At 40.1% G+C, this 14,369-nt stretch overlaps 2 protein-coding genes across 2 annotated transcripts; both read left to right on the plus strand.

Moving 5' to 3' along the window:
• Positions 1-7,043: 7,043 nt before the first annotated feature.
• On the plus strand, positions 7,044-8,611 carry LOC145964850 (uncharacterized; the record flags this gene model as incomplete). The annotated part of the gene is made up of 2 exons (XM_083088011.1): positions 7,044-8,035; positions 8,116-8,611. Coding segments are annotated over exons 1-2 (1,395 nt in total), but the record flags the coding sequence as incomplete, so codon positions are not given.
• An 8-nt stretch (positions 8,612-8,619) lies between these two features.
• LOC145964851 (uncharacterized) lies at positions 8,620-10,678 on the plus strand. Its single transcript, XM_083088012.1, has one exon. The coding sequence runs from the start codon at positions 9,284-9,286 to the stop codon at positions 10,676-10,678; it is 1,395 nt and encodes a 464-aa protein (XP_082944138.1). The 5' UTR covers positions 8,620-9,283.
• Positions 10,679-14,369: the final 3,691 nt, after the last annotated feature.

Consider the following 14,369-nt stretch of genomic DNA (forward strand, 5'->3'; position numbering starts at 1 on the left):
AAAAACGTTATGTCTTTAAAATGACGTATTCCTGACACCATTCTAAGACAATTTTTCCTTTACCAAAATTTGATTTGAAGCGTAGTTTTTGAATTATGAGCAAAAATAGTTAGTAAATCACGCGTCGGGTACAGAAGGCAGGCAGGAGCGGCGCGGCGTGCCGCGAGCGCGGGCGCAGCTGACCGCCCGACGGGTGATTATCACCGCATGAGTCGCTAACTATTTTATCTTATAACATAAAATTATGCTTTAAATAAAATTTTGGTAAAGAAGAAAATGTCTTAGAATTACGTCAGAAATACGTGTTCCTTAAAATAACGTTATTTTAATAATGAAAAGTTGTTCCGGATCGCCGGCCGTCCGACGTTGCAATCAGCTGATTGCTACACGCGATGTGTGTATGGCGGAGTGTGTGCGTAAGAGAGAGAGAGAAAGAGAGAGAGAGGGAGGGTAGGAGGGACAGACATTCATACACACGCACGCACTTTTTTTCTCGCTCTCTTTCTCTCTTTTACGCAACACTCATACACTCTCTCATTCAGTCTCTCACTCACACTCTCTCGGTCACTCACTCACTCACTCACCTGCTTACTCACTTGCTCACTCACCTTGTAGCAGCGTAGCGAATCTTCATGCTATGTATTGTTGTTATCTGCTGCACGGTTATGATTGCTAGAGATGCGCGACACATCGAAATTTTTTCGATTATTAGTCTCACACTCGATTGACACAATACAGATTACACGATAACGAGTTTACTGTTTATTCACTCACTATTGATTTATCGATACCAAAAATTACTTTCAAAGAAACGCGAATGCAAACAGCACATGACTCGACGCGAAGCGACGGACCGCGGAGACTGCGCGACCACAAGAGTTATGTTGCCAGAAACGCGACACGCGACATCTAACAAACGACTTGCGCGTGGCGCGTGATTGACGCGAGATAAGACGAACGATCGGCTAAAACCTTCGCATTGCGAATGCGGTAGAAAACATGACACGTATAATGACATACTTAAAAAATTAATTATTTATTATAAATAATAACTATTTCTAATTATAATAAATAATTATTATTTTAAAAAGCATGTGTTGTACGTTATTACGTTTTCGAAATTATTGCATTCACGATGCGAAGATTTAAGTCAATCGCAAGAATAATGTAATTTTAATTCTTGCGATTGACTTAAATCTTCGCATCGTGAATCCAATAATTTCGAAAACGTAATAACGTACAACACATGCTTTTTAAAATAATAATTATTTATTATAATTAGAAATAGTTATTATTTATAATAAATAATTAATTTTTTAAGTATGTCATTATACGTGTCATGTTTTCTACCGCATTCGCAATGCGAAGGTTTTAGCCGATCGTTCGTCTTATCTCGCGTCAATCACGCGCCACGCGCAAGTCGTTTGTTAGATGTCGCGTGTCGCGTTTCTGGCAACATAACTCTTGTGGTCGCGCAGTCTCCGCGGTCCGTTGCTTCGCGTCGAGTCATGTGCTGTTTGCATTCGCGTTTCTTTGAAAGTAATTTTTGGTATCGATAAATCAATAGTGAGTGAATAAACAGTTAACTCGTTATCGTGTAATCTGTATTGTGTCAATCGAGTGTGAGATTAATAATCGAAAAAATTTCGATGTGTCGCGCATCTCTAGCAATCATAACCGTGCAGCAGATAACAACAATACATAGCATGAAGATTCGCTACGCTGCTACAAGGTGAGTGAGCAAGTGAGTAAGCAGGTGAGTGAGTGAGTGAGTGACCGAGAGAGTGTGAGTGAGAGACTGAATGAGAGAGTGTATGAGTGTTGCGTAAAAGAGAGAAAGAGAGCGAGAAAAAAGTGCGTGCGTGTGTATGAATGTCTGTCCCTCCTACCCTCCCTCTCTCTCACTCTTTCTCTCTCTCTCTTACGCACACACTCCGCCATACACACATCGCGTGTAGCAATCAGCTGATTGGAACGTCGGACGGCCGGCGATCCGGAACAACTTTTCATTATTAAAATAACGTTTTTTTAAGGAACACGTATTTCTGACGTAATTCTAAGACATTTTCTTCTTTACCAAAATTTTATTTAAAGCATAATTTTATGTTATAAGATAAAATAGTTAGCGACTCATGCGGTGATAATCACCCGTCGGGCGGTCAGCTGCGCCCGCGCTCGCGGCACGCCGCGCCGCTCCTGCCTGCCTTCTGTACCCGACGCGTGATTTACTAACTATTTTTGCTCATAATTCAAAAACTACGCTTCAAATCAAATTTTGGTAAAGGAAAAATTGTCTTAGAATGGTGTCAGGAATACGTCATTTTAAAGACATAACGTTTTTCAGGATCGCCCTGTATATACAGGGTGATTCATATAAAGTGACCGATGTGAATATTAGCTAAAGTTGAAGAGCTATGAAAATATTTTTATACCAAAAGATGTTTGACACAGAGGGGGACATCGTATGGTACAAACGATATTTTTATAGATAAAAGCATTAAGGAGATTTCAAGATCAACTTAATTTTTTTAAATGGAACTCCCTATTTTTTATTACATATTCTTGTAACTCATCTCGAGAGCTTTCTAAAACACTATAATTAAGTACCTTTTCGTTAAGTACTTTTTGAGTTATGAGGCTTGAAATAATTTCTTAATTTTACATAAACCGTAAAATATCTTGTAAAATATTCATTTTTCGATTATCTTACCTTAATACTTTTACGTACAAAATAATGAGAGGAATCAATTGGTGTAAAGAAAATACATAGTTATTTTTAAGAAAAAATATGTAATTGTTAATTGCAAATTACATATTTTTTCTTTGAAACAACTATATGTTTTCTTTACACCAATTAATTCCTCTCATTATTTTGTACGTAAAAGTATTAAGATAAGATAATCGAAAAATGAATATTTTACAAGATATTTTACGGTTTATGTAAAATTAAGAAATGATTTCAAGCCTCATAACTCGGAAAGTACTTAATGAAAACTAACTTAATTATAGTGTTTTAGAAAGCTCTCGAGATGAGCTACAAGAATATGTAATAAAAAATAGGGGGTTCCATTTTAAAAAATTAAGTTGATCTTGAAATCTCCTTAATGCCTTCATCTATAAAAATATCGTTTGTACCATACGATGTCCCCCTCTGTGTCAAACATCTTTTGGTATAAAAATTTTTTCATAGTTCTTCAACTTTAGCTAATATTCACATCGGCCACTTTATATGAATCATCCTGTATATACGTATACATGTAATATCCTTTTGTTAGGTAGTAACTAAATAATAAATATAATAATTAATCGACGTAAATGAACGATAAATAGATAGGTTAATTATATTATTATATATATAAGAAAAATTTGCAGATGGATCCCAGGGGAATAGCTACGTTAACATTCTTACTCGTGAATTTACAATTCACCCATGGAATAATAGGCTACGATTGTGGTTCAGCGTCCGCTAATCTCACCACCCTATCATTACTAAACATCGAAGAATGTGATATTCCCCAGCAAAGCGTGAATTCAAGCCGAATTTATATTCAACTACTTCAAATTAACGAATTTGACTCTGTGAAAGTAATACAATGTAAAATTGAAGTCGACCGATTAATTAAGAAATGCGGGATGTTTTCTCACACCATGGATGTCTTTAACGGCAAATATTCGTTCATACAAGAAACCACTCGTGAAGCATGCCGCCGTATGCACACTTATGGAACTTATGAATTGCCAGGAACTTACATAACTGGGTTAAAATCAAATCAAACCCTGACGTCCTATAATATTAGCCGGTTACGTCGATTCGGAAGGATCGTGCTCCGGAGGAGCGTATTCCGACCCATATGGAACATGGGCGGACGTCATTGTACTGGGCAGTATTAAAATTACTCTCCAAGATTATACAGGGTGAGTCAAAAGTATGTTTTAAAAATTTGTGAGCGTGTTCCTGGATAAAAAGGAAGAACAAATGTTCATATGAACATATGGTCGCAAATGCTTTGTTGTCGAGATAATGGACATAAATCAGCAGTATCAAATAATGCTTTATTTGAACGTTTACAATTTTGTTATTGTTTGTTTTTTTTCGTTCAAATAAAGCATTATTTGATACTGCTGATTTATGTCCATTATCTCGACAACAAAGCATTTGCGACCATATGTTCATATGAACATTTGTTCTTCCTTTTTATCCAGGAACACGCTCACAAATTTTTAAAACATACTTTTGACTCACCCTGTATATACAGGGTGTTTCATTTTAATCCGACCAGTCGAATATCTCGAAAACCAAGCCCGGGAGAGAAAAATATTTCAGACAAAAGTTGTTTGGTTTCGAGGGGCCATAAGATGGTGACAATGATTTGACCTTGAACAGTCATTTGAAGGTCACATAAAGGTCACCTTAAATTTCTTAAATGGAATACCCTATATATTTTTGCACATTCTTGTAGCTGACATCGAGAGCTTTCCAAAACACTATAATTAAGTACCTTTTCGTTAAGTACTTTTTGAGTTATGAGGCTTGAAATAATTTCTTAATTCTACATAAACCGTAAAATATCTAGTAAAATATTCATTTTTCGATTATCTTACCTTAATACTTTTACGTACAAAATAATGAGAGGAATCAATTGGTGTAAAGAAAACACATAGTTGTTTTGAAGAAAAAATATGTAATTTGCAATTAACAATTCCATATTTTTTCTTAAAAACAACTATGTGTTTTTTTTACACCAATTGATTCCTCTCATTATTTTGTACATAAAAGTATTAAGGTAAGATAGTAATTAGCACTAGGAGAATTCTAACGCAGGGATCTCAGGGGGGTGAGGGGCGAGGGGATCTCAGCGGCGCGGGGGAATGACGTCACGCAGGATGGAGGGGGGATGACGTCACGCGGGACGGAGGGAATTTCGAGGGCGCGGGGGCTGCGGGGCGGGGGACGCACGTATAAACAAAAATGGCGGTATTCCTATGAAGAAGATTTTGGGTCTCTCTCTATTCCTCCCTCTCTCTCGCTCTCTCTCTTTATCCCTTTATATTTCTATCCCTCTCTCTCTCTCCCTCTCCATCCCTCTATCCCTCTATCTATCTCTTTATCCCTTTTATCTCTCTTTCTCTCTGTATTATCGCAAGTATACAATATTAGTCATAAACTTATATTTTGAGATATTTCGGGGTCCGACGTTTTCGAGCAATCTGTGAATCATAGCGAGATAACAACACATTTTTGAGATATTATACAATATTACCAGTTAACAAACAATATAAATAGAAGTATTCTTTGAAGGATTGGGTGGATGGAAATGCGTGCGAAGAAATTACGTCATGATTTTGTTACAATTAAAAATATATATATAATTTATTTAAATGTGTGTGTTTAATAAAAAGTATACAATATAAAAAAATAATAATAATAATATATAAAATAGACCGTCGGGCTATGTTGGGGAAGCCGTTTCTGAAAACAGAAGAAAACATACGCATTTCATTAGTTTAAATTATTTTAATAATTTATTTTAAAATACTTTTGATATATAATAAATTAAGATACTTACAATGTTATCCATCATCTATTTTAATTTGTGCAAATAGGGCACATGTTGCAGGCCAATATTTGATTCAAAGATCTTCTGCACTCTTTGCATGACATATTTTCCAAATGAACATAAGCTATGGTTCTATGTTCTCGAACAGCACTAGTTTCTTCATACTGATCCGGTGCTTCTAGAAAGCATTCGATACAAAATTTTAATCCATTTTCCATGTAGTAATATGAAATGCAACATATCTTTGTTGCTTGATTGTATGTCATTATTTCAGATATGCTTAAATCTCGCTGTTTCTTTTGTAACCGTTCATCAAGAATATCGACACTATTGTCACTATCATAATCACTGTCCTTCGCCAAGGGTTCTATATCAGATCCATCATCTTCCATCTCTCTCCTCTCTCTCTCCTCTCTCTCTATCTCCATCCGCTCCGCCACAACTGGATCCATCCAATAATCGTAATCATCATCCGTATCGTCGTCGATGATAATTACGTTTTCTTCAGCCATTGCACAAGACTAACGAAACACAGAAGAGCAACGAAAGAAATGATACTCTAGTGCAGCAGACCACCGAAACACAGAAGAGCAACGAAAGAAATGATACTCTAGTGCAGCAGAGTCCTCTTCATTATATTTTTTTAACATACACAATATAAATAGAAGTATTCTTTGAAGGATTGGGCGGATGGAAATACGTAGATAACAACACATTTTTGAGATATTTCGGGGTCCGACGTTTTCGAGCAATCTGTGAATCATAGCGAGATAACAACACATTTTCAACCCTAGGTTCAGTTACAAAAATTTTTTTCTTTTGTGCCTTCAACAATCTCTGAAAGTTTGTTGGTTGAATATAAGAAGGATCGAAGCGCATCAGATCATAGTACGTGATTTGAAAGCGCATCGACACGACGGTATAGCAAAAGTATAGTCAAAAATTATAGTGTTCTGTCAGAAAGTAATGTTCTGTCAGTGTTGTGTGATAATATAAAAATGGAAGACGAAGATCACGCGTTGTCATCTGACAGTGATTGCATTAGTGACTGCAGTGAGAACTCCACGGAATTCAGAGAGAAAATAGTGTCTGTTGCGGAAATTAATGCTTTAAACGCACGTAGTACAAAATTTTGTATCATATACTTTTATTATTCCACGGGTGGTGCTTTAGCTGTATGTCCTTCGTGTATGATTGCATTGCAAGGCGTGGATAGCCAAATGATGTATGCTGTTCGAAAGCATAAAATTGAGACACTTGATGCGATGGATGGCCGATTCTGTTCAAGTTGTAGCGAGCCGTTGTATATAAGATTTCCGTGCAATATGTGCCCAATTTGCACTCTGTGAAGAAATGGAAAACGTCGAGCAGACTGAATGCGACCTGGTGGAGCGGTCCCGCCAAATTGCCACCTTGGGCGAATATTTTGCATGGCTACAACGATGCAACGAGTACATCGAGTTGTTGGAAGAGCAAAGTCGGATCAAACGACCGCGATTATCGATCGGGAATCGACAATCGCTGATTGCTCGAATCGCGCGACTCGAAGGTGCAAAGACTCGATTGCAGAGACAGTTTATGCCCAGTGGTGGTAATTACAGTGGCGACAATAACGCGGGTGCCGGATGTAGCGCGCATCAAAATGAACTTGTGTGGCGCGAGATTGATACCGCGTTCGATAACCGTATTCTAACCGGTGCTGTGATTAACGCAAACCATATCGAACCTCGTCAATTTCTCGAGGACGCCAAAGACATCGTGCTCGAGCAAGTGCAAGACGTTATAAGAAGATACAACAGTGTAAAATTGAACACTATATTCAACGGTGAATTTGTGTCGGGTGATAAGCGTGCGAATAAAAGTATCAATACGAGAAACTGTGAACTCTTTCGCACGTCTGATTTACACGAGTGGTACGAGCGCAGCGTTATCGAGCCCACTCTAGCATTGCTAGAAGAATTTCAGGAACGCGATAGTGGCTGGGCATTGTCGCGAATACAGAATTTAACTGTAAATATAAATAAGTATAATCCTATGCGCGCGGGATGTTATATTAAATTGCCGCGAGAAATTATGATGAAGAGAGCTGTAATTAATGTACAATCTAGAGACAATGCGTGTTTCGCGTGGGCAGTGGTGGCCGCTCTATACCCCGCTGAAAGAGACACAAATCGGGAATCTTCATATCCCCACTATACGACGGTGTTAAATGTACAAAATATTGAGTTTCCGATGACGTTGAACCAACTAAAAAAGTTTGAACATATAAACAATATCTCCATCAACGTGTACAGCATCGAGAAAGAAAACAGCATTGTCCCGATACGTCTTTCGGAGCAGAAACGGGATAAACACGTCAACCTGTTGTATGTGGAAGACGGTAACAGCGTCGGACATTTCGCATGGATCAAGAACTTATCCCGGCTCGTGAGCTCGCAACTGAGCAAACACAACGGCCGAAGATATATCTGTGATCGGTATGTATAATTTGAATAATTTATGTAATTATAAAATATAATGCATTGCATAAATCTTTAATTTAAATATTCTTTTACAGATGCTTGCACTATTTCGGATCGGAGGACAAGTTGCAGTCACATACGGTAGACTGCGGAAAAATAAACGACTGCGCTATCCGATTGCCGAGCGATAAGGACAAGTGGCTCGAGTTCAACAACTACACGAGGAAAGAGCGGCTTCCATTTGTGATCTATGCCGATTTGGAATGTGCGTTGACAAAGACTGACGAAGAAAAAAATTATCAGCATCATAAGGTATTTAGTATAGCGTATTATATGCATTGTTCGTTCGACGACTCGTTATCCGCGTACCATTCTCGCCGCAGTATTGATTGTATCGCGTGGTTCGCCGAAGAACTTAAAAATTTAGCGTTACGTGTAAAGACTATTTTAATGACTACAAATGTCTCCATGGTAAATTTAACATCGGACGAGTGGGAAAAATTTCACAGCGCAACGCATTGCCATATTTGCGAAAAACCGTTTACGCAAGAAGACGATACACGCGTACGCGATCATTGTCATTTGACCGAACGATATAGGGGTCCCGCGCACTCAAATTGCAATCTAAATTACAAAGAATCATTATATATTCCGATAGTCTTCCACAATTTATCAGGTTACGACGCGCATTTCATTATCGAGGATATAGCCACAGCGTTCGAAGGGGAAATCGAATTACTTCCAATAACCAAGGAAAAATATATATCGTTTACAAAAACTGTTAAAGTTGCACAAGACAATTGGAAAAATTATATAAAATTAAGTTTTATCGATTCGTACAAATTTCTTACGGCAAGTCTCGACAAATTGGCATCTTATCTAGACAAAGACAAATTCAAAATTTTAAAATCAGAATTTCAAAATTTATCTGCAGAAAATTTCAGTTTATTAACACGGAAAGGCGTCTTTCCGTACGAATACGTCGACTCTGTAGATAGGTTGCAAGATACGTGTTTACCACCGCGCGAATCGTTTTACAGTTCTTTGACCGGTGAAACTATATCCGAGAGCGATTACGCGCACGCCGAGAACATCTGGACGCGATTCTCCATTCGAACGCTAGACGAGTATAGCGATTTGTACCTGAAAATCGACGTCTTGTTATTAGCCGATATTTTTGAAAACTTTCGCGATAGTTGCATCAAAAGTTACGGACTCGACCCCGCGTATTATTATACTCTTCCCGGATACACGTGGGATGCCATGTTAAAGCATACAAAGATTACATTCGAATTGCTTACCGACATCGACATGGTCATGTTTATCGAACGCGGTATACGCGGTGGTCTGAGTCAGTGTTCCAACAGATACGCGCGCGCTAATAACAAGTACATGCAACAATCGTACGATCCATCGAAACCATCGTCGTACTTGATGTATTTCGATGTAAATAATTTGTACGGATGGGCAATGTGTCAACCGTTGCCCTATGCCGATTTTCGATGGGTCGACGACGTGTCGAATTTTGACGTAGCATCGATCGCGTTAGATTCGCCTACGGGTTATATCCTCGAAGTCGATCTCGAGTATCCGCAACATCTTCACGATACGCACATTGACCTACCGTTTTGCCCGACACGCGACAAGCCGCCCGGCAAGCGGCAAGACAAACTCCTCGCAACGCTATACGATAAGAAGCGTTACGTGATACACTACCGTAACCTACAGCAATGTACGCGACACGACCTTCGCGTTACAAAAATACATCGCATATTACAATTTACACAATCTCCGTGGCTTCGCAGTTATATCGAATTAAATACACAGTTTAGAACACTCGCGAAAAATGATTTTGAAAAAAATTTATATAAACTGATGAATAACGCGGTATTTGGTAAGACGATGGAAAATGTGCGTAATCGTGTCGATGTAAAATTATTAACAAAGTGGGACGGACGATACGGAGCAGAAGCAATGATAGCGAAACCAAATTTTCATAGTAGAAGCGTCTTTTCGGAAAATTTGGTTGCCATAGAATTACGCAAACTTGAAGTGAAATTTTATAAACCAATCTATGTCGGCATGTGCATACTCGACATTTCTAAAACGTGCTTGTACGAATTTCATCATGAGTACATGTCACCGCTATATCGTGATAAATGCCGGGTAATGTACACCGACACAGACAGTCTTATATACCACATTGAGTGCGAAGATGTCTATGAAAATATGAAACATGATATCGCTAGTTTCGATACGAGCGATTATCCAATTGATAACGCGTACGGTATACCGCTCGTGAATAAAAAAGTACCGGGTTTAATGAAAGATGAAAATAACGGCGCGATAATGACCGAATTCGTCGGGCTTAGAGCAAAAATGTATGCGATGAGAGTGGACGGGAAAAAGGATACGAAGAAGGTTAAAGGTGTCAAAAGTAACGTTGTTGCGAGAACGATAACATTCGACGATTACACGCGGTGTCTGAATGACGAAATAGAAATGACACGACAGCAATCTTGCATAAGATCGAAATTGCACAAAGTGTATACCGTCCGCGAGACGAAAATTGCTCTGAGTCCGTACGATGACAAGCGGTATATCGTACCTGATTCGACCGACACATTACCATGGGAACATTATAGGATACCCTTATAATATAATATATATAATGTAATGTAATATAGTATGTGATATAATGTCAGATATTATTTTTGTATATGTATCTCATATGTATATGTATTTCATATATTGTATTATATACGATTATTGGAAAGGATGTATTAATAAAGATTTTTGTATTTTTATATATTTCATGTATATTTTTTATATGTTGTACATATTTTTTCTTAAATTTAAAAATAAATACAATTTGTATGAATTAAATCACATTGTCCTTATGTATCCAAGAATTGTGCGAATTGTCAAATCCCAACCATTTCACGTAAATCTCGTTACCCCTCCTACGCAGTATTTTCTCCACGAGATACACGTCCGGATAATTCGCGCGATGCAACTCGTACTCGTAGAACGCTCCAGCAATAGATTTTTTGCGATAATCCTCCAGTAGATAGCTTACGGGATTAGTATGTTGTACTTTTGCAATTTTAAACACTTCGGTTGTCCAATTTGGCGTGTAACCTTTCTCGAAAACTGTCTTGTACTTGCTAACGCGTACCGAGTCACCTACTTTGAATTTCGCCGGACCCGCGATATTTACATGGTTGTACACAGTAGCCAAGAGTCTTTCAGCGATCGCGGGAGTAACGTCGACGGGTCGCATACCGATTGTTCGATGCTTGCGCGCGTTGTAATCCGATACGAGTCGCGGCAACGCGCTGATCCACTTGTAAGATCCGTTCAGCGTAAACATCTTCCACATGTCGTTTTTCAGCGTGCGATTGAATCGCTCAACGATCGGTGCCTTCAATACCGAATATGTAGAATAGTGATTGATGTCATGTTTCCGCATGAGCCGTTGCACGTCAGCGTTATAAAATTCCTTCCCCATATCAGTCTGTAAGTTTTTCGGACATCTTTTGCTATCTCGAATTATCTCGGCGATAGCGTCAGCTGTCTCGCTTCCACCTTTACTCTTGAGTGGTATGGCCCACGCGTGCTTGCTCAACGCATCTATGACTGTGAGTATGTAGTGGTAACCTCTGTTGAAACGAGAGTACGGACGCATCTCGACAATGTCAGCTTGCCACAGGTCATCGTATCCCCGCACTATAACGTGTCTTCGGGGAAAATTTTTTCTCGCCGGCGCGTGCAATTCGTTCACCAACTGCCGTTTCTCTAAACTATGTTGTTTCTTCACTTCCTCGGTTATTCCCGATCGCCGATCCATCGTTGTTTCGATTCGTCGATCAAACGATGTGTGCCTCGAGTATCACCGTGCGTTTTATCATTCGTTGCTAGACGTTCCTGGCCCGTTCGATAGCCGTTCAAAGCTGTTCGATAGCCGTTCATAGCCGTTCGATAGCCGTTCATAGCTGTTCGATAGCCATTCATAGCTGTTCGATAGCCGTTCCCAACCCGTTCGATAAACCTTTGTAGATGCTCATAGCTGTTCGATAACCGTTCTAGCTGTTCGATAGCCGTTCCCAACCCGTTCGATAAACCTTTGTAGATGTTTAATAATTGTACAATAGCCGTTCCTAAACCGTTCACTACAGCCGCTCATTACAGGTTGATAGCCGTTTCTGAATTAGTGTTAATCGCACGCCGAAGCTCGTTTATCGCAGTCTGCAAAGCTCGCACATCCTTCTCGAACGCAGTCAGCTTCTCGTCTGATTCTTTCTGCTGATTCTTCAACGTTTTAACGCATTGTTCCACGTACAGTTTGTTGACTGCATCGGTATCAGCCTCAGGTTGCGCTACACGGCGAATCTTGCGCGACCTCGCGTCATAGTACGTAGCGACGCGACACAGAGCGTTTTGACGCAAGTAACTTGTCACCGATTTACCCCAATGATCGCTAGTTCTAATTGCTTCATTTCTCTGTTCGAATAATCCAAATTTGTTGATGGGCATTTTTTTCTCGATGCGAGTGACGTCGATCGACTGATTAGTTTCGTCGAGACACCGTTTAATTTATAATAAGGCCGACTTCGCGAAGTTCCTCTATAATCGACAGGATCTCGTTGTCGTGAGCGTTGTGGCCAGCTCGGCGCGAAGTCGGCCTTATTATAAATTAAACGGTGTCTCGACGAAACTAATCAGTCGATCGACGTCACTCGCATCGAGAAAAAAATGCCCATCAACAAATTTGGATTATTCGAACAGAGAAATGAAGCAATTAGAACTAGCGATCATTGGGGTAAATCGGTGACAAGTTACTTGCGTCAAAACGCTCTGTGTCGCGTCGCTACGTACTATGACGCGAGGTCGCGCAAGATTCGCCGTGTAGCGCAACCTGAGGCTGATACCGATGCAGTCAACAAACTGTACGTGGAACAATGCGTTAAAACGTTGAAGAATCAGCAGAAAGAATCAGACGAGAAGCTGACTGCGTTCGAGAAGGATGTGCGAGCTTTGCAGACTGCGATAAACGAGCTTCGGCGTGCGATTAACACTAATTCAGAAACGGCTATCAACCTGTAATGAGCGGCTGTAGTGAACGGTTTAGGAACGGCTATTGTACAATTATTAAACATCTACAAAGGTTTATCGAACGGGTTGGGAACGGCTATCGAACAGCTAGAACGGTTATCGAACAGCTATGAGCATCTACAAAGGTTTATCGAACGGGTTGGGAACGGCTATCGAACAGCTATGAATGGCTATCGAACAGCTATGAACGGCTATCGAACGGCTATGAACGGCTATCGAACAGCTTTGAACGGCTATCGAACGGGCCAGGAACGTCTAGCAACGAATGATAAAACGCACGGTGATACTCGAGGCACACATCGTTTGATCGACGAATCGAAACAACGATGGATCGGCGATCGGGAATAACCGAGGAAGTGAAGAAACAACATAGTTTAGAGAAACGGCAGTTGGTGAACGAATTGCACGCGCCGGCGAGAAAAAATTTTCCCCGAAGACACGTTATAGTGCGGGGATACGATGACCTGTGGCAAGCTGACATTGTCGAGATGCGTCCGTACTCTCGTTTCAACAGAGGTTACCACTACATACTCACAGTCATAGATGCGTTGAGCAAGCACGCGTGGGCCATACCACTCAAGAGTAAAGGTGGAAGCGAGACAGCTGACGCTATCGCCGAGATAATTCGAGATAGCAAAAGATGTCCGAAAAACTTACAGACTGATATGGGGAAGGAATTTTATAACGCTGACGTGCAACGGCTCATGCGGAAACATGACATCAATCACTATTCTACATATTCGGTATTGAAGGCACCGATCGTTGAGCGATTCAATCGCACGCTGAAAAACGACATGTGGAAGATGTTTACGCTGAACGGATCTTACAAGTGGATCAGCGCGTTGCCGCGACTCGTATCGGATTACAACGCGCGCAAGCATCGAACAATCGGTATGCGACCCGTCGACGTTACTCCCGCGATCGCTGAAAGACTCTTGGCTACTGTGTACAACCATGTAAATATCGCGGGTCCGGCGAAATTCAAAGTAGGTGACTCGGTACGCGTTAGCAAGTACAAGACAGTTTTCGAGAAAGGTTACACGCCAAATTGGACAACCGAAGTGTTTAAAATTGCAAAAGTACAACATACTAATCCCGTAAGCTATCTACTGGAGGATTATCGCAAAAAATCTATTGCTGGAGCGTTCTACGAGTACGAGTTGCATCGCGCGAATTATCCGGACGTGTATCTCGTGGAGAAAATACTGCGTAGGAGGGGTAACGAGATTTACGT

The sequence above is a fragment of the Camponotus vicinus genome, unplaced genomic scaffold, assembly GCF_025532165.1.
Source record: "Camponotus vicinus isolate PSW18456_S1 unplaced genomic scaffold, iyCamVici1.0 SCAF_14, whole genome shotgun sequence".
Lineage (NCBI taxonomy): Eukaryota > Metazoa > Arthropoda > Insecta > Hymenoptera > Formicidae > Camponotus > Camponotus vicinus.